We start from the raw sequence: 22901 nt of genomic DNA on the forward strand, positions 1-22901 counted from the left end.
AAAGTTTAACTGCGCAAGAGGCTTCGTGGAACGGGTGCAGCGCATGAACGCGTGTATCCGGGCGGCTTCGATAGGCCAGCGTTCGCTATTCAGATGGCAGCTGTCGCAGCCAGTATTGCGGCGCCGAATTTCCTCTTGCGGCAGAGACGCGAAGCTTTGTTCGGCGCATGCGCTTCTAGCGGCGCCTTTCCTGTAGCGCGACCGCAGCGCGGCTCGCGAGCGTGCGTGCGTTAGTCTGCTGCCCCTGACGGACGGTTGAGTGCGTGCGTTGGATTTTGCAGCTCTTCGGTTCTAATTCGTGGTGGCCCCGTTTTCTTCTGATCGTCGTTTCACCCGTGGGACACTACTTTCGGACGTGCCGTCAAGATGTCGGACGACCACAACAACCACGAAGACATGAACGAAATCCAGGACATACCGGAGATCGAGCTCATCATCAAGGTATACGCCCGCCGCCGTCCGGGCGGCAGTGAACCGTCGGTTAGGCCTAGCGCTCGCGGCGCGTCGGATTGCGGTTCGCAACTCGTTCGGCCGCAGTTTCGTCGTTTCCGAAGCGTGGGAGGCGCGGTCGGCCCCCGGCTTTCGCCCCCGCAGCAACCGTGGCGCAACCGTTGGCAGTGTAGCCGGCTTGTTGGGTGTGGGGTCCGCTTCGCTTTTGTTGACCCCGTGCTTATATTTCGCGTTTCATGCTTCGGCTGCTGCTTTTCGCGCAGTGCGACCTCGTCCGCAGCGCGACGCATTCCTGCGATTGCACCTGTTGTTTCATGAGCACTGTCGCTGGCTGCTGCCCCAGTGTGGGCTACAGTCCGTAGAGAAATGGAAAACGCTCGCCCGGCCCGAGATAGGCGGAGGTGTGCTCCGATTAGGGCTTGCAGGGGCGCGGCCGCTGGGCAGTGAGCTGGTGCCTTGAGCGATTTTGCGTTTGTATGTCGTGGCATACTTTCTATTTCAGTCAGCCGGAAAATGCCGGAACTCGGAGAGCGCAGACTGGTTGGCTTCCCTCTCTTAGGACGTTGCGCCGTGGCGAATGTCCTTGAGCAATATCGCGGACACGTACTTTTTTCTCTCGTCGCCGCTGTTTTTTCCGCTCTGAAGCGGCGGCGACCGCTGGCTAGTGGGCATTTGCCGGGACCGGAGCCGCTTTTCCCCATGACCCGAAAAAAACGTCGCCCGCTTTCTGGCCGATTCGATGAGGCGCATATCCTTCCTGTGCAGTGCACGTGACTCGCCCGTAGCTCGAGCCGAGGCTGTGCGCAGCTGCGAGGCCCGGGTGATCGCACTGAAGGGAATGCCTCGGCGCGTGCTTGCAGCAGTCGAGTGGTGCCAGAGGTTGTTCGAGTAGTGAGTTGGAATTAGTTACGGAAAAATAGGTGATATTCTTCAGGAGAGTCGGTGCCTTGTGAACCGTCGGGCATTGAATGCAGCCTTCTGCTAGCAGTTCATTGACTTGGCTACTTGACATGAATACTTTTCTGACAGTCACTTATTTTCCCGCACCTCCTGGTTTAAAAGAAGAGGCGGAAACTGGAAAAAAAAGGCCCCCTGTTGATTCTATGGCCACAGCATCATTGTAATTTGTAGGGTGTTTTTTTGTGCCAGCATGTCCCACAGTTTTTGTCTTTCCTCTTTTGCTGACAGCTATTGCCTAGACGGGCTACCAGAGCAGGTGGTTCCGCGGATGCAAGCAAGACAGCCTTTGTTCTTCAGACTTCTCTTGGATTGGTTAGCCTAGCGTGTTTGCATACCTTGCACACGTAGATTAATGATACATCTGTTACGTTCTTTGACTGAATTGCATGGTTATGCTGCCCTGGATCGCACATACTTCACAGCTCATGCCAATATTTGAGTTTTTGCTTTCCTACAAATTTTGTTAGGATGAAATTTTTTTATTTATTATTATCTATTGTCATTCCAGGTACATCTCCAATACACTAAGCTGAGCGGATCCATAGCCAAAGAAAAGGCTAGTAAACGGATCCATACACATGACTATGAAAGTCGGGCAGAAGAGTGCACGCACGAACACATGATCACACACTAAAAATGAAAAATGGATGATTGCACGTCTCTTCCAACCATATAAAAGTGAAATGGCTGTCAATGGGTATTTTCACGAGTATTGAGTACTTGCATAATATGCTAGACTTACGCCATGTCTTGAACTATTTTAGCCACGCGGGAAAGAGGGATTTTGCAAAGAACAACGGCGTATCTTCACGGAACGGGAGATGGCAGAGGGTCCAAAAACCTTCAAGACATAGTAGTAGTCTAGCAGATTAGAGGAAGAGTGTTCCTTTCCACCATCTTTGATTGGCTGAGTTTTGAACCAGGTGAGATCGGAGTATTGTTGATCGTTGTTGGTCTTCATCATCAGCAGCAGCGTGATTACGCCCATTGCAGGACAAAGGCCTCTCCCATGTCTCAGCGATGATCTGTGTACTGTGCCAGCTGCGGCCATCCTATCCCAGCAAAGTCCTTAATCGCATTCACCCACCTAACTTTCTGCCGCCCCCTACTACGCTTTCCTTCCCTTGGAATCCAGTCCACTACCCTTAGAGGCCATTGGTTATCTTGCCTTCGCAGCACATGCCCTGCCCAAGTCCATTTCTTCCTCTTGATTGCAACTACGGTCTCGTTAACCCGCATTTGTTCCCTTGCCCACTGTGCCTGCCCTCTTCCTGTCTCTTAATGTTACACCTATCATGAGCTGGTTTTTTCAGCTTCCTGCTAAAGAGAGTGTTGCTTGGTGGTGGGATCATGATTAAAGGAAGGAAAAATAGATGGAAGTCTGGACAAGAATGAAGTGACAGATACAGTGCCGACGTTGCACTTGAGTGTATTTCATGCGATGTTGCAAAAAATACAGAAAGCATTCTTAGTCACTTCTTTATTGTTCAGTCTTTTGTGCCATTTTTTGAGGGGTTAAAAAAAGATTTTTTGATGAAATTCGTCCCAGAGTAACACAGCTTATCAGCTCTGAATCAGCAAGATGCCATCATATCATCAGCCTACCCCTAGTTAACATTGTCCAGAAGAATACCCAACTGTGTGTGTGACTTTGCTGCTGCACAAGCCATTGAAAGAAGACATTGAGAAAATTGACCTCACAAAGAACCAACTTGCTGTTAGAGGTAGGGCTCATCCCGTAGCAGGAAACCGGTGTTGGGGGATTACGCGTCGATCCCACCGCTGCCACCAGTTGTTAGAGGTGGGGCTCCATCCCGTAGCAGGGAACCGGTGTTGGGAGATTGCGCTTCGATCCCACCGCTGCCACCAGTTGTTAGAGGTGGGGCTCCTGGTTCGCCTGTGCCGTCTCCCGCCGAGGTCGGTGTCCCCTGGTTCTGGATCGGGAGACTGCTGTTGGGTGACGAAGAGATGAGAGGGTCTTCGAGGTGGAGAAGAGACTGAAAGGGTTTATTTACATTTTTACATTGTTCGAAAGAGTGAATCGGGAGCTGGCTAATCACACGCCAGATTGCTGCTTAAATAGGGTCCGCTGTCCCCAGGTCCTTAGTTGGGGAATTTAGTTCATTAAAAATGCGTCCAGTCACTGTGACGTCGATCACGTGTCCAGTCTTTAGGGTCTGCCTTCCAGGACGGCCCCAACAACACACTCTTGCCACTTCTGGCAAGTTATGGTCCGTGCTCTCCTGGCAGCAGTGATGAATAGCCCGAACTAAAGGTTGTTACTGCAGTTTGCAGAAGGTTCCACGTAAAGGGAAAAGCACTTAGTCTAAGACGAGGTTGTTTTCGAAGCACGAGGATTCCGGCGTCGTTGGCTTAGTCAAACACGGCCGCATTTGCCACGGCTCATTTGCAGCCCCGCCGCTCGCCGGCTTCCCCGCCGTCCCCTCCGGGAGAAAGATGTCCCGGTGGGTCCGGCGTTTAGAACAAACGACAGGTTCACCAAAGCCGTTCTCAGGCAGCGGAAGGCCGTTTCACCCCGTAAACAGCAGGGGGGGAGAGAACAAGGTCCCTTGTAGACGCCATCACCTGCATTCGTGGTGCCGCAACCTCGTCGACGGCTCTTTGAAGCTTCTGTCGATTGATGACTCCCAGTGGCTTGAATATTCTTGGCATGTTGGTGTCTCCAAACGTAACATGGTCAATTGCCGCTCATCCTAAGAGCTGCCGATAAACCCGCGAAACTAGCCTTGTGAACATTCTATATATTCAAGCAGCGAATGTAGTGTAATTGTACACAATTTGGGGACCTGTATACTTTATACTACGAAAACGGAGGAAAACAGAAAACAGCCCATGGTAGCTTGCCGATTGCCTTGCATTTGCAGCTGCTCGCATCGCGCATTCAGCAGACTGCAAACCGCCAGACCATTACGACCATGACCAAAACAAAGTATCTGCTTCCTCTTTTCAATTCAGCCTCATTACAGCAGTCGCCAGGCCACTGCAGAAGAACCGCGCCACACGCACAGTGTGCGACTGGCGAGTTGTGGTGCGCTGCCGTGGGCCTGCGGTGAACTTGCGTCATTGTTGAGCTGCCTCGATCAAATGCAGGTCGACGTTGCTTTGTAACCTTTGGTGGAGCCAGAGCTTTTTGAGACCAAGTGTGCATTCCAGCACTGCGGTCAATGCTAATAAGCGCACAGGGTGACGCAGCCGAACAACCGGGGCAAATGGGACCCAGCACCACCAACGCACTTGGTTCTCTTCGCGTTCCACTCACAAGCGGAGCATGTGGTCAACGTCTGCGGCTGTAACAACTATCAATGCTAATTGGGGAATGCAGCGGGCATGTGGTGGGGTTTGAGGCAAACAACATGAACAATGTCAGTCGCAGGATGGGTGGATGACTTCGAAGAACTCATACGTCACGTCGGTAACGTGATGGAGCACTTGATAAGGTCCACTTTACTGATGAAGTTTCTCAGAGAGACCGACGCGGCGAGAAGCAGTCAAAATGAGGATGAGTGAGCCTGGTGAATATTTCACTGAGCGATGCCGGCGGTTGTAAATGGATTTCTGGTAGGCCGGGGCAGCGGCAAGCCGGTTGCAGGCGATTTGCCGGACCATAGTTGCTTGAGAGATGGTTCACGTGAATACATCTTGGTTGAGTGAGTAGAAGCCGGTAGCAATGCATCCAAGGGCAGAGCAGGATGCCGACCACACACAAGGAAGAAAGGCGAGTAGCCGCTGATGTCATGCCGCGACGATTATAAGCAAAGGTTATGTAGGGCAACACACCGTCCCAGTGGCTGTGGTCGGGTGAGACATACATAGATAGCATGGCAGCCAGGATCCTGTTGAGCCGCTCGGTAAGCCCGTTCGTCCGTGGCTGGTAGGCTGTAGTGAGCTTATGCTGCGTGGCACAAGACCGGAGGGTGTCGTTAGCTACTCAGGACAAAAAGTAGCGACCGCGGTCTGTTAGCTATTGGTGTGGAGCACCGTGGTGAAGGATTACATTCTGCAACAGGAAATCTGCGACATTGGTTGCGTACCTTGTTGGTAATGCATGCGTGACAGCATAGTGGATTTCATAGTCTGTCGCGGCAGCAATCTAGTGGTTGCAGGTGTGCGACGTCGGGAAGGGACCGAGAAGGTCTACTCCATAACGATAGCAGGGTTCCAGAGGTACATAAATAGTTTGCAGAAGGTGAGCAGGCAACGTGGATGGTCTCTTCCTGCATTGACGAAGGTCACAAGAAGCAACTTAACACCGAACACAGCGCTACAGAGCTGGCCAAAAGAAGTGGTGTCGGACGCGATCATACGTGCTGGAGATGCCCGGATGGCCCGTGGTCTGTAGGTTGTGTAGTTCCGCTGGGACAGATAAACGGAGGTGCCGAGGAACGAATGACTGAGCGGAGGTCCATCAGGATGAAGGCTGCGGCAGTATAGGATGCCATCCTGAAGGATGAAGAGTTGCAGTGAAGGATCTGGGCTGGCACAGTTGAGGTGTTCAGTGATGGACTGCAAGGAAGTCTTGTCGTTGCTCATCCGTGATGTTAAGTACATCGGCAAAGAGGCATGGGCCGAGGATGGTGTCTCCAGGATTAGGCAGCTCCACAGGGTGCCGAGACAGGCAGTTGGCATCCCAATGGAGACGCCCTGACTTGTCATCATCATCATCGGCCTGACTACACCCACTTCAAGGCAGAGGCCTCTCCCATGTCTCTCTAATTAGGCCTGTCCTTTGCCAGCTGTGCCCACCTTACGCCTGCAAACTTCTTAATTTCATTCGCCCACCTAACCTTCTGCCGCCCCCTGCTACGCTTGCCTTCTCTTGGAATCCACTCCGTTACCCTTAAGGACCGCCGGTTATCTTGTCTTCTCATCGCATGCCCGGTATAAGCCCATTCTTCCTCACGATTTGACTAGGGTGTCATTAACCCGCGTTACCTCGCCCACTCTGCCCGCTTCTAGTCTCTACATCTATCATTTTTCTTTCCATTGCTCGCAGCGTTGTCCTTAACTTGAGCTGAACCCTTTTTGTGAGCCTCCACATTTCTGCCCTGTAGGTGAGTACTTGTAAGGTACAGCTGTTGTACACTTTTCTCTTGAGGTATATTGGTAAACTGCCATTCATGATCTGAGAGAGCCACTCCATTCTCATCCTTCTAGTTATTTCTCTCTCATGATCCGGGTCAGCTGTTACTACCTGCCCTAAGGACTTTACCACTTCCAGCACCTCGCTGCCAATTGTGAACACCTGTTCCCTGGCTAGACTGTTGAACATTACTTTGATTTTCTGCGTGTTAATTTTTAGACTCACCGTTCTGCTCTGCCTGTCTAACCCCAGAGCAATAGTGCAAACAGGACAAGGGACCAAGAACAAGTAGACACACACAGAGCTAACTTCCAACAACTTTATTGGAAAAAAGCACAATTTATACATGCAAATATTGCCGTGTCATCACAATGCATGCGCAAAACTCAGTGCGAACGTAGCTATGCAATTTCTTTTTCTCAGAGTCTGACAGAAGGAGTGCTTACACAAGCACTTCCTAATCTGGCTACCTTTTCTGCTTCAATATTCTCTCGAGTGCGCTTGTCCTTACTTTTCCCAACTAAAAAACACTTGTCGAGTAACGGCCTGCACTTTACACATGCGTTGCAATGTTGCACTAGTTCTCCGCCATCTTCGTTTTTATTGCTTACATAGCGATTATGCTCACGGAGGGGGTCGTTAAGGCAGCGACTAGTTTGACCGACATACTGTCGCCCCACATGAGAGCAGAATCTGGTACACTACCCCCAGCTTGCATTCAACAAACGGAGTTTGATGTTTCTTTGCGCACTCTTTGGACAAAGGACGACCGCATTTGTTAACCTTGCATAGGCTGTTTAACTTTTCAGGGGCAGAAAAAACAACTTGCACATCTTTTTGTTTAGCAATGCGCTTAAGATTGTGAGATATGGTATGCAAGTATGGAATAGCTGACATTTTTTTCTTCTGTCTCTCCAAGGGCACGACTTTTTTTGCTTGTCTCTCCAACGGCACATGTGCATCGGTTGCAGCTCAGTGTTCAGCTTTTTGAGCAAACTTTCCGCTACTGAAATCTGAAGGTGACCAGGATAGCCAGCATGCCATAGCCTACGGCACTGTTGTTGCAAACTTTGATACATCAAATGCGGACAGGATTTTCGGAGGGCATTTTGAAAGCACAGGTTCGCAATCGCTCTTTTGGCCAGTTTTGAGTGGGCAGATTTGAAGGGCAGGAGAGGCTTGCTATTGCGAGGTTTGTTGGTCCCTTGTCCTGTTTGCGCTATTGCTCGGAAGTATGAACAAACAAGCCCGAATTTCAACGTTGCTAACTCATTGGTCATGATTTGCAGTTCACCTCCTGAGTGACTCAGCAAGGCAGTGTCATCAGCGAATTGCAGATTATTTAGCTACACTCCATTAACTCTTATTCCCAACTGTTCCCATTTCAGGTGTAGGAATACCTTCCGTAAACAGGCGGTGAATAGCATTGGCAAGAGCGTGTCTCCTTGCCTGATGCCCTTTCTGATTGGAATTTTATTGCTGACTTTATGGAGGACTATGGTAGCTGTGCAGTTGCTATATACTAGGTGTTTCAGGGAAGACTTTCAAAAATTTTCAAAAATAGGCTTTTTTGGGTGAAAATATGGCTTTTGCGGCATAGCATTACCAGTGTTGGCGAACAGCAGAGTCAGTGAAAGCTGGTCAACTAATTTTTGTTAAGTAACTTTTTAACTATCACAGATAGGCAACTGGCTGCAATTAGAGACTTGTAGCCAGCCGTTAGTAAAAGCCATATCAGTTTATAGAATTTTGAAAATGAGATTACCCTCGCCGCTTTGGCTCGACAAAATTTGGCTGCATCGTGTGAAAATACATGCGCTTTCGAAAGCATGCAGGCAAACTAACCCCTCCAGTCCACGTAACTAGTCGAAAATGCCGAATTTTGTAGAGCCACAGCGCCAAAGGTAATCGTGTTTTCGAAATTCTGCAAACTGATATGACTATTACTAACAAAAGGCTACAAATCTCTAATTGCAAATAGCTGCCTAATACCCCTGTCACACGGGCACTTTCGATCCTCATTGAGTCAATGCTCATCGAACTCAATGCAGATCGACGGTTGTCACACGGCCACTTTCAAGCGCAATCGAGCTCGATCCTGCTTGACTCGATGCCGATTCCTCAAGAGTGCTTGAGGTTCCAAGCACAATCGAGAACACTCTCGCTCTCATGAAGCTATAAAAATAAACACAAGTTAACAAAACCAAAGCACAATTGTTGTTGTTGTAATTGATTAAAATGTAATACAGAACACTTTTCAGGTACTATGCCTGCTTATATGCAAACATTTGAAAATAATCTCTACACCACGCTCCAAGCTTCGCCGTCAGTGTAAACAAAGATGGCGCCCTCCTGCTTGTCGGCGCGGAAACTGGAGCGAGCGCGAGACAGCCGCTCTCATCGACTGCTGGCAGGACCGCCTAAATAATTTGCGGCGCCAGAAGAGAAACGCCGCAGTCTATGCAGAAATCGCGGAGGCGTTGTGGACCCTTGGGTTGCATCGCACAGCAGCAGAGGTGCGCCACAAAAACCTAGCGCAGATACGCAATGTACCGATTTGGCTATGGATTTGGCTGCCGCTGCCCCCGGCTGCACAGTGTTGCCGGACATCGCCATGTTATGGCTGCCGGCGGAACATTTGGCGCCACCTAACGCACATGAGGGAAACTTCTCAATGAGCATTGAAAATGCCCGTGTAGCGCCGGATGTTTCGAGCGTGCTCGAAAATCTCGATGCAGATCGAGCTCAATGAGGATCGAAAGTGCCCGTGTGACAGGGGTATAACTCTACTAATTAAAAAGTTAATCATTAAAAGTTTGTTAACCAGCTTGCTACTTAAGATGGTTCACCAGTTTTCTGGTGTGTGTGGCTTGTCTGCTGCTTTCTTCAACCATTACTTGTCTTTATCAGTATGGCTGATAGCCCTGCATGTGCTATCTGTGGGTATGACGAGACTATATCCCACATTCTTTGTGACTGCCCTGCCTATATTGCCGAAAGGCAGTCGTTCTGCCATGCGCTAGAGCGTCTCGATCCATGCCCACTGACAGAAATGAAGATTCTCGGCCACTGGTTGCGGCGATTGTCGGCGGTAAAGCCTCCAAGGCTCTGCTACGCTTCTTACGAACGGCCTGCACGATAGGCTGACTTTTACCAACGCTGACTTTTCATAGTGACTGTCCTTTCTATTTCATTTTTTATCCCCACACACCTTTCCCCCGTGTCGGGTAGCAAACAGATTATTCTTCCGGTTAACCTCCCTGCCTTTCCTCTTATTCCTCCTCCTGGTGTCTTCCAACATTAGTAATATTTTGCTGCAGAAGCCATATTTTTACCCCACAAAGGCTATTTTTGAAAATTTTTTGAGTGTTTGCTGAAACACCCGGTATTTCTTCCAGTATTTTCACATAAGGTTCTTCTACACCCTGATTTCGCAATGTCTGTATGACTGCTGAGGTTTCTACTGAGTCAAATGCTTTTTCCTAATCAATGACGGCTATATATATGGGTTGGTTATATTTTGCGCATTTCTCTATCACCTGGTTGATAGTTTGAATATGATCTATTGTAGAATATTCTTTACGAAAGCCTGCCTGATCATTTGGTTGGTTAAAGTCTAAGGTTGCCCTGACTCAGTTAGTGATTACTTTGTGAATACCTTGTCGGCAACGGACAGTAACGCGTTCGGTCTGTAATTTTTCGAGACCTTGGTATCTCCTTTCTAAGGAATTAAGATAACGTTTGTGTTCTTCCAAGCTTCTGGTATGGTCGAGGTCATAAGGCATTGCGTATACGGGGTGGCTAGTTTTTGTAGCACAATCTCCCGTCTATCCTTCAAGAGATCTGCTGTTACCTGATCTTCACCAGCTGCTTTTCCTTTTTGCGTTGCTCCTAAGGCTTTCTTTACTTCCTCTTTCGTTACTGGCAGAATGACACACTGCTCTGGGCTACTGTCTCTCTCATCAACGTTCTCAGTACATTAGCTACAGTATAGATTTGTGTAGAACTCTTCTGTTTAACTATCTTCTCCATATTGCTAATGACATTGCCCTCCTTGTCTCTGAATGCATACATCTGGCTTTTACCTATGCCTAGTTTCCTCTTCACCACTTTTACGCTACCTCCGTTCTTTAGAGCATGCTCTATTCTCTCCATATTAGACTTCTTTATATCGGCTACCTTGTGCTATTATTAACATCGATAGCTCTGCTAGATCTAGTCTGTCTGTAGGGTTAGACGCCCTCATGCTTTGGTGTTTCTTAATCAGATCTTTGGTCTCCTGAGAGCTTGTTGGTATTCTGTGAAACCGTCCTACCTCCTACTTCTACTGCCCACTCCATAATGTTAGCTTTCAGATTATCGTTCATTGTATGAACATTAAGATTGTCTGCCTTAGTTAAAATTGATTATTTGTTCTGCAGCAATATCCTGAATTCCTCTATTTTCTCTTACCGCTAACTCTTTAATGGACTTCCTCTTCAGTAGCTTCTTCCGTTCCCTTCTCAAGTCTAAGCTAATTAGAGACCTTACCATTCTGTGGTTGCTGCAGTGCACCTTTCCTAGGACGTCCATATCCTGCACGATGCCAGGGTGAGCGCATATTGCAAACACTCATTTTTAGCCTCACCATTGGGGCTCTTCCAAGTCCACTTCCTGTTCTGTCATTGTGGAAGAAGGTATTCATGATCCGTAAATTATTTCTATCTCCGAACTCTACTAATAACTCTCACCTGCTATTCCTAGAACCTATGCCATAGTCTCCTACCGCCTGGTCGCCAGCCTGTCTTTTGCCCATCTTCGCATTGAAGCCACCCATCAGTACAGTGTGCTGTGTCTCTACGGAAGACAGAAAGAATGCTCATCAGTCTTTTGAGGTGTGTGGGAAATGTGAGCGAAAAAGCCACCACACCATCCACGTGACATAGCCATGTTGACCATTTAAAGTAGTCTCGAAGCAAGGAATCCATCGTTCTCTTGAAGGTAGCTGGCGCATTGCACAAACCGAATGGCATGACTTTAAACTCATATAATCCGTCCGGGGTGATGAGTGCGAAGTTTTCACGATCACTGTCAACAGCATTTTGCCAGTACCCGGACCGATGATCGATGAAAGAGAAGTATTGAGCTCTGTGGAGGGAGTCCAAGGCATCATCTATTTGTCGCAGTGTATAGATGCCTTTTTTACTGATGCTGTTAAGGTGTTGGTAATCAATGCAAAAGCACCAGCTGCCGTCCTTTTTTTTTTAACGAGCACATCTAGTGAAGCCCAATGGCTTGACAAGGGCTCTATGATGTCTCTACTGGAGCATCTTGTCAACCTCATTCTGTATGATGGTGCTTCTGTACTGGACACTCGATACAGTCATCTATGTATAGGAGGAGCGTCACCTGTGTTATTGCAGTGCATAACCACAGATGTTCGAGCCAGAGGGCAGTCATTGAAGTAAAAAATGTTGCGAAAAGATGCCTGAAGACAGCGAAAGTTGTGAGCTTGCCCTGGTAAGAGGTCAGGAGCAATCATTTTTGTGTATTCATCAGCTGGTGGGACATTAGACTCGCAGCAATGTGGCGAGGGTGGCACGCAGCTTGTCACCGCCGATACGACACATTTGGAAGCAGGGCACAGTGTGGTGCGCAACATACCTTGTCGGAGCGGCTGAACGTACAATGCAAAGTTTAGGACCTGAAGGGACGCTTGATTTGCAGACATGGTGACAACTGTATGTGCTAGGGCAACATTCCGTATGATGGGCGCATCAGGGACTGGAGTAATAATGTAATCACCATTGGGAACTGGCGGGACGGACGAGAAACTGGCGTAAGTGGCAGCTTCGGGGTCCAGGCGTACAAAGTCGACTGTGTACAGTCGGTGCACAATTGGAACTGGAGGCTTTGCTGGAAGAGGTAGGATGAGTCGAATGACTCTTGTGGTGCTAGCGGTAAGGATGGAATGGTCAGAGAGGAAGTCAGCGCCTAGGATGACGTCATGAGTGCAGTGTTCCAGGACAGTAAAGAGTACAGAAGTATGGTGGCTGGCGATTGACACACGAGCAGTGCACATTCCAGCGACGGTAGAGGTACCGTCATCTGCGACACAGAGAACTGTTGTGGGGGCAGGAGTACTTTCCTTAGGCAACGGCGAAGACGAGCATTCATGACGGAGATGGTGTCAATCAGAGCAGTAGCACAGACTCCGTCCCGCTAAGGATGGTCCGATGGGCGTGAAGAGTTAAAGGAGGACTGGTCATGTCATCATAGGAGCATCACCCCCCAGACGCTGCAGCCATCAATTTTCCGACCTGGGGTGGACGACAGGTGGCGGGGTTGGGGTGATGGAGATTGACAGCGCTGAGGTGACGACGAACGGTAAGGGGTCGGAGTGTTGTGGCCAGAAAAAGGCATTTCCGAGGGCAAGGAAGAGTGACGGGAATATGCAGAATCTGGGTAGTGGCGGTATATCGAGGACGGATGGCTCTGGCAGTGGCGAGATATGTGGCCAACTCGGGAGCAGTTGAAGTAGATGGGCCTGTCGTCTGGTGTGCGGATGCGGCAAGAGTAGTGAATGTCCAGAACTGAACTCGGGGGACGCACGGTGAGCACCTGGGGGACTAATTGAGCCAACAGGTTGGGTCCCGAGATTGGCGAATTTTTGCCGAACAACTGCCTGTATGAGGAATACATTGTCTGGTGCGGGTGGTTGAAGAGCAACGGGGGATATTGCATTGCCTCTAGTTCCTGGCGCAGAAGTCGTATCAGGCTCTCGGGTGTCGGCGGGCGGCACGATGGAGTTGAGTCTACACAGGACAACACCGTAGTTGTGTTTGGTAACTGCATGAACTGCGGGGAAATTCGGCGGCTCTTCACTTGTTCGAACTGGCGGCATTCTTCGATTGCATCAACCGTTCCGCAGTCACTGTACACAAGCAGGTTGAAGGCATTATCTGCAACGCCTTTGAGCACGTTACCAACTTTGTCCGACTCTGGCATAGTGGCGTCGACTTTCATGCACTGAGCTAGTATGTCCTGAATGTATCAGACATAGGACTCTGTGGCCGTTTCTGCATGACACGCAAGCTCCTTCATTGCAGCCAGCTGACGCCCGACTGGTTTACCAAACAAGTCTCAAAGCTTGCGCTTGCAGAGGTCCCAACTAGTGCGTACGTCCTCGTGGGTCTTGAACCAGACCCTGGCAGTGCCCGTCAGGTAGAAGACGATGTTAGCCAACTTCAGGGTCAGGTCCCACCTATTGTGTGTGCTCACACGCTCGTACATTGTGGGCCAGTCCTCCACATTGACGTCGTCCATTTCGCTGAATGTTCCAGGGTCTCTCGGATAGGCAATGATGACTGCTGGGTTGGTGGACGCTGACGGAGCAGCCCCTTCAGTGGCCTTGGCTGAAGTACTTGTGAGCTGGCGACTACTGCGGAGTTCTGTGCTTGCTGTGGCTGTACCCCGCACCTCACACCAATAATGTAACGTGAAGACGTCTAATACAAACAATTTATGGAGGGAAAGCACACAGCGCGTCGCAGCTAAACAACCTGGCAAGTGGGACCTAGCTTCACCAACGCACTTTGTTCTCTTCGCATTCCACGTACGAACTGAGCATGTTGTCCATTTCTATGGCCGTAAAAATAGGAAGGCTTTACCAGAGGTGTGATTTTCATGTTCGTGTGGAATACTCGTGTCATGACCTGCCTCTTCCTCATGTTCTGCTGCTGACAAGGAACAGACTTCTCAGGCACAGAGTTTCTCGATGTTGCCTAGAGGGAGATAGGCTACAACAATAGCTCAGCCATGGTGCAGAAGTATAGGAATGCTGAAAAGGGAACAGAATGTTGGGCTTTAATGCTGTTGCTGGGCCGAAAGTGTGAACTCCGAGGAAGGCTGTGATAGTTTTCATGCGAGCCTGACTCGAAGCGTTCACGTGGTTCGGAACAGTTCAGTCTGGGCACGGTGGGAAGCACTGTGCCACAGTTTGCAGCCGAGTCCACATTTTTTGGCCCAACCATAACCAGTTGAAATGCAAACTGTCTGCGCGTTATAGGTGACGTGTGCTTCTTAAGAAACTTGCCAAAATGGCGGTGGGGAGGATGCAGCATCATATGGGAGTGTGTTGACAATTGGACGGCAGCCAAACGTGACTGTAAGATGATGTCTTTGTGCCTCACCTCTGGCTCTCTTTTTGCTGGAGTCCAAATGTCAAGGTGCTCCCAAATGATGCCATTCCAACCCAGTGGGCATCACAACTCCCTTGGGCGTCCGCAGGATGACCAAGGGAGTTTCAGTGGCAACTAATCCACGGTCAAGCTTTGCTGCTTATGCAGCTGTGGTGGTGGCTAGCACTTGTAGTAGGTGCGGTTTCTTAGCACTTACCCAGTGAATGTTTTGTGGTGCAGGCGTCCACGATTGACGGCCGACGCAAAGGGGCCTGCCTGTTCTGCCAGGAGTACTTCATGGACCTCTACTTGTTGGCCGAGCTGAAGACCATCTCTCTCAAGGTGCGATGGGAGGACGCCTGACCTCTGTTTTGTATGCAGCAGTATGGTGCAACGACAGAGGTGCCGCAGACAGATGCAAGACACCCTGTCCGTTGTGCAGTTTTGTTTTAAACTGATGTTGTAGCAGCTAGCCCCCTATCGAACGCTCCTTAAATTCTCTTTTGCATTTCTACCTTTCTGAAATGCGATCCTCTTGGTGGCCACTTATGCTAAGGAAGCATTAATATACTAGTGCAGGCATAAACAACCAGTGCAAAAATGCCAACCTGCAGGTCCTTGAATCTGACAGCATTTAGCTTGTCATCTCAGAAAAGATTTCCGGCTTCTCTGTCACTAGGTTCCCTGATTGGTTGAGGGATGTATCGTGACCTCATGACATCACAACCTGCCCGCCGTGGCTGGTCGCAATGTGGCCACCGGTTTGTGAGCAACCTGCCTGCTGTGGCAGGTGGCATCTGGATTTTGGTGAAGAAGCTCTGGTGTGACCGAATGTGTGACCGAATTATTGCCTGTCATTTTGCGGTGTACACTGCGATTTCCAACATGGTTTGTTCTACTGTACGAAATGTCTTCTGAAACCCTGCTAGAGTGACTTGACTCCTGTGATTAAAGTAGTTAATGTGTTACAATGAAAGTGTATTTCTACATGGAGCCCACTGTCGCATTAGTGCAATAGTTTGGAAAAAACAAGCATTTGTCGGTAAAATCACTTCTTGTGCAATAATGATACCTGCTGTGGTTTAGAATAGCGAACTTGCTGAGTTACTATCATTTCGTGGTATCGTAAGCGGACAAATAAAAAATCGCCACGAATACGCACACGGTTGAAATTCGTATGGGCAGTTAATTTTTATATCACATGAAGTTTTGTAGATGTAATTTAACGTGTTGCATTATTTATTGACGCTATTTATAGTATGCTCGCTAAAGGTTTATTTTATTTAGTTTTTTCCACAGTGTACTTATTTGTTGTTTCTTTGTCACCAAAAATGTGTTATCAAACATCCCGAGGTGTGTGTTTTTGAGTATTGTGAACATGTCTGAAAGATGGGGAGTAGTAATTTAACTCTCCGGAAATAATTTCAGCTAAGTAAGCGCCTTTGTTTGGAACCAAGCGACAAATTCGTGTTGTTCATTAGCGCAGAAGTCTTTTAGCCAACATACTTCGATAGCGAAACACTCTTCTTCAGCATGACTTCCCTCTACATTCGGCAGCATTCTGTGATGTTCGGTTCCTCTATTTTCCACAGTCACATCTGTATGTCTATATTTCTCCTCAGCGTCAAGTGCTTTCGGTATCCCTTTCTCTGATACACGGCTCATATGAGATGTGAGAGAGTCTGATCAGCATTCTCAGGGGTTCTTGGAAAGCGCCAGTTGCCTCTATGTCATGTATGTATGGAAGCTGTTGGGACTGCCATTGACCACAGTACCTTGCGCTTCATTTCTTTCCTGTAATCTCCGAAGCTGTTTGAAATGTAATAAGTACATAATAACAGTGGAGCGTTCCAGCCGTTTGCCGGCCTAATATCTGCCATGCCACGAAATTTTGCGTAGCCACACATTATGAACGTTTACGTTAGATGACAGTTCATAAGAAATTTCGAGGTTTCTTGGATCATTAGATTTGCAAATCGTACAGCACACAACAGTTTTCTGGCATTTCGGAAAGTATGTGGAGGATAAGGCAGAAACGTAACTTAACGTAGGAGAGCGCAGCACAAGTCCGCCTCTTTGCAAGAGTGGTGCACAGGAGCATGGAATAACGCCACACATGCGATTAAATTCCTTCAAGATGCCCTTTAGTGCTTATACGTGCGAATAAAAGAAATTAGCCTGAACAGGGAGCAAAAAAATATTAGCCGTTGTCGGATACAACAGTGAAGCGACGCATGCCCCTTAAAGGAGGCCCTCCAGCCAATTGCGCCCATCGGTTTTTATGTATGGCATTGTGGTTATTCCAATTCAGTGGTGGTTAATCCCCTTTCAGCTGCCGCTCCCTGGAGTGCCATGCTATCGGTCCAAGGGGATTAACCAGAGTATCATGAGAATCTTTTGATGCCGTTGGCCGGACGGTTCCTGGGGGCCATCCACTGTTTTATTCTCGAGTTGTCATCTGTAAGGGGCTTAATTTTAATAAGAATGCAATGTCTTTTCTAGATATTTTTTTCCTCGCCTCTCACGGCTTGATGCTGGCAGGCATGCGTTAGATTTTGTCCCTTTCTTTTTTGTTTGTGTGCAGCTTCATTTTGTCTCCCTCTCCTTTCCATGAAATTTTTAGAACCTAACAACCAGCTGAAGATGTCGGAGCTTTTGTCGGCTTTTGTGGGTATAATGTTTTGTTCTGGCCTTATGAGCGAGGACAATTTACCGAGAAAATGTATGCTGAGTTCCGACAAGGCTCTGGGTCTAAAATGGTCCTCCTCAAAAGATGCCAGCCATCAGTATGTGTTCTTTTTGTGTACTGCTGAGTTAGTGCCAAGGTGGGTTCTTTCAGGGTGTAACACCATGTGTTGTGAGTCAAGTATTGGCCTGACTGTGCAGGGGAGCTTGTGAGCTGCCACGTTTCCTTCGTGAAATTAAGTGCTTCTGTACAAATGAGTTGTTTGCGGCTCTTAGGAGTGAAAATCTTCCGAACGTGCTTGCTTTCGATGCATGTACATGTGTACAGGAAAACCAAGGTACAAGGCATAGAAGAAAGATACCGTATTTACACGATTGTAAGTCGACCCTTTTTTTTGAAGTTTAAAATTCCGAAGTGGGGGGGTGGGTCGACTTGCAATCGAAATGAAACTTTGAACTGCCAATAAAAGCAAGAAAAACAATCTATCAGGGACGCTACTGCGATGTTAGAAGTTAATGTTTGCTCTACGGCTCCAAGCGTAGCATTCAGGTATTCCGCGGGCTTTTTGGCCAGGAGTTTTAATTTTTTTATTTTTACTGCGCACACCGTTACCCACCGCGATGGTTCAGTTCTACTGAACAGGATACCCGGGTTAGAACCCGACCGTGGCGGCAGTGTTTCGATGGAAGTGAAATGCAAAGGCGCTCGTGTGCTGTGCGATGTCAGTACAGCAGGTTAAAGATCCCCAGGTGGTCAAAATTATTCGGGAGCCCTTCACTACGGCACCTCGTTCTTCCTTTCTTCTTTCACTCCCTCCTTTATCTCGTCCCTTACAACTGGGTTTCCGCCCATATTTGAGACAAATACTGCGCCACTTCCTTTCCCCAAAACCAATTTCATTTCAGTTCACTCACAGGAAGGGCCGCTGTCCCGGTGTCCCAATCGCGGAGTCTGCGCCAGCGCCCGCCCGGGAGTGTCGCTAGCTGATGGAAGAGCCGCTATTTCAGTTGGTTGCGCAATACGTAACAGCGGCGCTTCTGGGGAATGCCGATGTTTGCTGGAAGAGCCGACGCCCCGACACCGATCACTCTTTGTTTGGTGGTGCTTGGAGTTGGTGCTTTTGACTCGACTGCCGGCGGCGTGCTTCGCCATGAGCTCTCCAGGTTCGAAAAGCATTCGGCGCTCATTCACTGCAGCGTTCAAGAGGGAGGCCATCATTTGCGCCGAAGAAACCAACAATTGCGCGGCGGGCCGCAAGTTTGACGTTTCTGAACGGTTGGTGCGGGAGTGGCGGAAGCAGCGAGACAAAATTTTCGCTTGCGACTCCAAGCGAACAGGTTTCCGCGGGCCGAAGTCGGGACGCTTTCTGGAGCTGGAGGTCAAGCTTGCAGCGTATGTCACCGAAATACGTGATCGGTCCCTTCCAGTGACATGCGAAATGATCACGCTACAAGGCCGGGTCTTTGCTGCGGAAGCTGGAATACTCCGATCAGACTTCAAAGCCAGCAGGGCTTGGGCTTCGAAATTTATGAAGAGGGCTGGCTTCTCTCTTCGTCGGCGTACTAGTGTATGCCAGAAGCTGCCTGCTGCTTACGAGGAGAAAGTTCTCGCCTTCCATAGGCTCTACCTCAAGCTCCGCGACTCGCGGCGATACCTGCTCGGCCATATCGGCAATGCGGACCAGACTCCCGTCTACTTCGACATGACGAGCAACACAACAGTGAGCGTGAGGGGAGCTCGCGAGGTTAAGCTTCTCACGACAGGAAACGAGAAACTTCGGTTCACTGTTATGCTATCATGCTTGGCAGATGGCACAAAGCTCCGACCGTACATCGTCTTCAAAAGAAAAACTATGCCAAAGGAAATGTTCCCGAAAGGTGTGATTGTGCGAGTGAACGAAAAAGGCTTTATGACGGGCGACTTAGTTATTGATTGGTACCGTCGGGTGTGGCTTTTGGGGTCAGGGGCATCCCTCAAATATCGCAATCCGAACCGCCTCGTGCTCGTGGACTCTCCGCCTCGTGGACTCTTTTCGCGGCCACCTTACCGCGAAAGTGAAGGCAGAGCTCCGAAAAGAAGATACAGGTATGCTGGTGATTCCCGGCGGTCTGACGGGGCAGCTGCGGCCGCTAGACGTTGGCATTAACAAGCCATTCAAGGACTTGCTCCGGCGTGAGTACGAGTGGCTGGCGCCAGAAGGGCGGGAACTTACGCTAACGGGGCACGTGAAGAGAGCCTCCCTGGCGGCTGTGTGCGGGTGGGTGATTTCCGCTTGGGCGGCCGTTTCACGCGATGTCGTGGTGCGGTCATTTAGGAAGTGTGGGCTTTCCATGGAGGACGATGTGCTGTGGGATTGCAGCGGCGACGACGACGACAGCAGTACCACTGAAGATGACTCAAGTGAGGATGAATAGCTCATCTATGCAATAAATTTTCGTTTTTGAAACGCTCCACCGGTGGTTTTTTTTTTCGGACATGTGATTGGGGGAGTAGACTTACATTCGCGTCAACTTTCTTTTTTTTTCGGACATGCGATTTGGGGGGGTCGACTTACATTCGAGTCGACTTACAATCGTGTATATACGGTATAAAGTGCAAGCCTTCATATAGCTCTTCTCTTACTGTGCCCATTGAGTATGGTAGCCCAGTAATGACTTCGCACTCAGACTTCCGAACTTTCCATGTTGATTACAGTCATGCTTCTCGTCTTTTGTCTTTTAGTCAAAGAATCGTAGTTTCGTTCCCAGTGTAGTTTTGTTTTTTTCCCTAAGGCAGAATTTTTTAACGTGTCTCTTGGCATTCTCTGCATGCGCATCGTGCGCTCTAAAATATCTCGAATCACAGGGCTCCACTTTGTCTGCAATTGATGGTTGATGACCTGCGCAGCAGCGAGTCAGCCTGCCTTTTCGGCAAGGTTCAGTTCTGGCATTGGCGATGATGGAAACCAGCCTGGCACACAGAGAGAGCCATGCTCCAGTGTCCAATTATGGGGTTGCCAGTTATTGTTTTGGAGTAATACTACTCAAGATAGAATTTTGATTTTATCACAGATAGTGGCCGTATGGCAAAAATTTTGCATATTTGAGAAAATTTTTAACTTTTTTTCTTTTTAGATAGAAGCGTGTCTTAAGTTTTGATCAATTTTGCTCTTAATCTAGTTTTTTGTAAGTAAAATTGTGTTGCAATGCACAAGTCGTTTTTAATCTTACATGCCTAAAAAGTACATTTATTTAGCTTTGTTTTTTTATGCTGCTTATTTTAAATGTACTAGTTTTTGCAGGAAAAAAAGCTACTCAAAGCTACAAGAAATGTTAAGGAAAGAGTTAAAATTCCTGCACAGCGCTTAACACGTCGGCGCGCCTTACGTATGGCCATAACAGCTTTCGCAGTGTCAAATGTTGAAAATAGTCTGGGTCATTAGCGCGTTCCTCCGTTAGTGATTCATTTTACCCCATCTCTCCACGTTACAAAAGTTCCATCCAGCTGGATTTGCAGGTGTGTTTGGCACAGTGATAACAGCCTTGAACGCAATATGTTTACAACTACGCTAAACAAAGATGCTCATTTGCATTCTCAAACATTATGCACGTAGATATGGCATATTCAAGCGGTAGATACTGTTACTGTGTCTAGGTTCAGTAACTGTTGACTTTGGTAACAACCCCAACAGAACAATTAAGTTCAAGAATGCACGCAATATCCTGCACCATGAGCAGCGTGAACAGCGGGGCTCGAATAGCATGAAACGCGTTTCGAGTTGCCAAACAAATACTATAGACAATGTATGTGATATCAAAGGTAGACCTGCAGAGCCAGCAACGTGAACGTTGCTTGGACAACACTCAGTGTGGTTTTTAGCCCGCTAGCAAACGAGTTCGTCTGCACTGTGCAGAATGTCATGTACTCTGAAGAAAGACTGTAGTCACTTATGTCGGACACCAAATCTTGTGAAGAACAAGACTGACTATGGAAGAACAGCCACTTGCCTCAGAAAGGCATGTATGCTGCGTATTATTGATGTTTGCCCGCCTGATCCTGTGTAGCCAAATCTTTCGGCGAGCTATGTTGTTGCGAAATAGAATAACAAAAATTATTTTCCCATTGCCTCTTTGGTTGTTGCGGCAGCCAGAAGCACAACACAAGCTCAGCATTGCCATGACACATAAACAATGTCAGCGCTGGTGAAACACGTCCTGACAAAACTCTGTTGCACAAAAACGAAACTGTACTTCATACCCTGGAATGGTGCTGGTGTATGGTGTAACCTCGGCGAGTGGGAGGCTCGATCCTCTCACGGCACACTATACTCTGTTTCATACATCAGAAGTACTTGCTGTTGGGCTAGTTGGTTCATCATAAAGTTGAATGGCACAAGGAAACGAACACAGGAAGACACTCTTTCTGTCTCTGTGTCTTCCTGTGTTCGTTTCCTTGCGCCATTCAACTTCATACATCAGGTGCAAGTAAAGGAAATCGTGTTACTCCGCACTTGTTCTGTGCTGGAGGAGTCTTTAAGGCACGAGAAAGAGAAAGCAACAGCATGTCGTCAGTGATAAGAGATCAAGGTCTTGTATTGTGGAGTAAGCCTGCAGGCAGAGCATCTACTATATACGTTTTGGTTGTGGATGTGGGTAGTGCCAACAAGGGCTTTGACAGTGCTGTACTTGATGCATGGAACGACTGAGTGTAGGAGATGGGAGAAGTCGTACTCGTGCTTTGATCGCGCATATCTCGGTGGGTGCAGTGAGAGCAGTGCTTGCTGGATGGTCATTGCAGGTGACTACTGTGGACATGCTGAAGCCGCCGCCGGACTTCCGCTCCAACTTTGACTCGACTCCGCCGCCCATCCTGATTGACGGCAAGGAGGCTGTGCTGGAGAATGAGAAGATTGAGCGGTACATAATGAAGAACATCCCAGGTGGCCACAACCTGTTTGTGCAGCACAAGGACACTGCCACAGTCATCGAGAACCTCTACAGCGTGAGTGGCCTCATTTTGTGGGTCGGGTCCTGTAGGGCCGGAGCAAACTGTGTCCTTTTGTTTTTTTAGGGGTAGCTAGAATTAAGTTGTGCTCTCTGCCCGCTCCCACCATGCGCTGTGAAAAGAGTATGCGACACCTCTGTCACTGTGTGGTGTGTACTTGTTATGCATTGTGCACGCAGTTTTCCCTTCGCCCATATGCAACCTGCACCAGCAGCAGGGATGGCATTTTCGAAACGGCGGAAACTAATTTGTAGTAAAAGATCAACAATTTGAACTCGATTAATTCAAAATCCCGTTCATTCGAAGGATTTCTGCTGCAAAATAATTTCTGATGCAAATTTTATTGGATAATTTGAACCAGGGTCCTGTGCTAGACCGGTTAATTACAAGGTCTAAGGTGCTATGAGGGACTGCCGCTACAAATCCAGTAAAAGTGAAGAGCCACGAGGCAATGCCGTGAAGTGGTGCCATTGCTTGGTAGGCATAGTACCACACTTGGCCCATGATGCTGCTCACAGACGTCCGAACCACGCACCTGGGGACCAATCCACGAAACAGTTCG

At 48.5% G+C, this 22901-nt stretch overlaps 1 protein-coding gene across 1 annotated transcript in view; it reads left to right on the plus strand.

Moving 5' to 3' along the window:
• The first annotated feature begins 217 nt into the window (after positions 1 to 217).
• Clic (chloride intracellular channel protein 5) overlaps positions 218 to 22901 on the plus strand; it is an 80256-nt gene continuing 57572 nt past the window's right edge. Inside the window, exons 1-3 of the mRNA XM_077629651.1 lie at positions 218 to 441; positions 14911 to 15012; positions 22133 to 22336. Of these exons, the coding sequence (XP_077485777.1) occupies positions 367 to 441; positions 14911 to 15012; positions 22133 to 22336 (381 nt within the window). The 5' untranslated portion in view covers positions 218 to 366. The remainder of the gene's footprint in view (positions 442 to 14910; positions 15013 to 22132; positions 22337 to 22901) is intronic.

The sequence above is a fragment of the Amblyomma americanum genome, chromosome 7 (assembly GCF_052857255.1).
Source record: "Amblyomma americanum isolate KBUSLIRL-KWMA chromosome 7, ASM5285725v1, whole genome shotgun sequence".
Taxonomy (NCBI): Eukaryota; Metazoa; Arthropoda; class Arachnida; order Ixodida; family Ixodidae; genus Amblyomma; species Amblyomma americanum.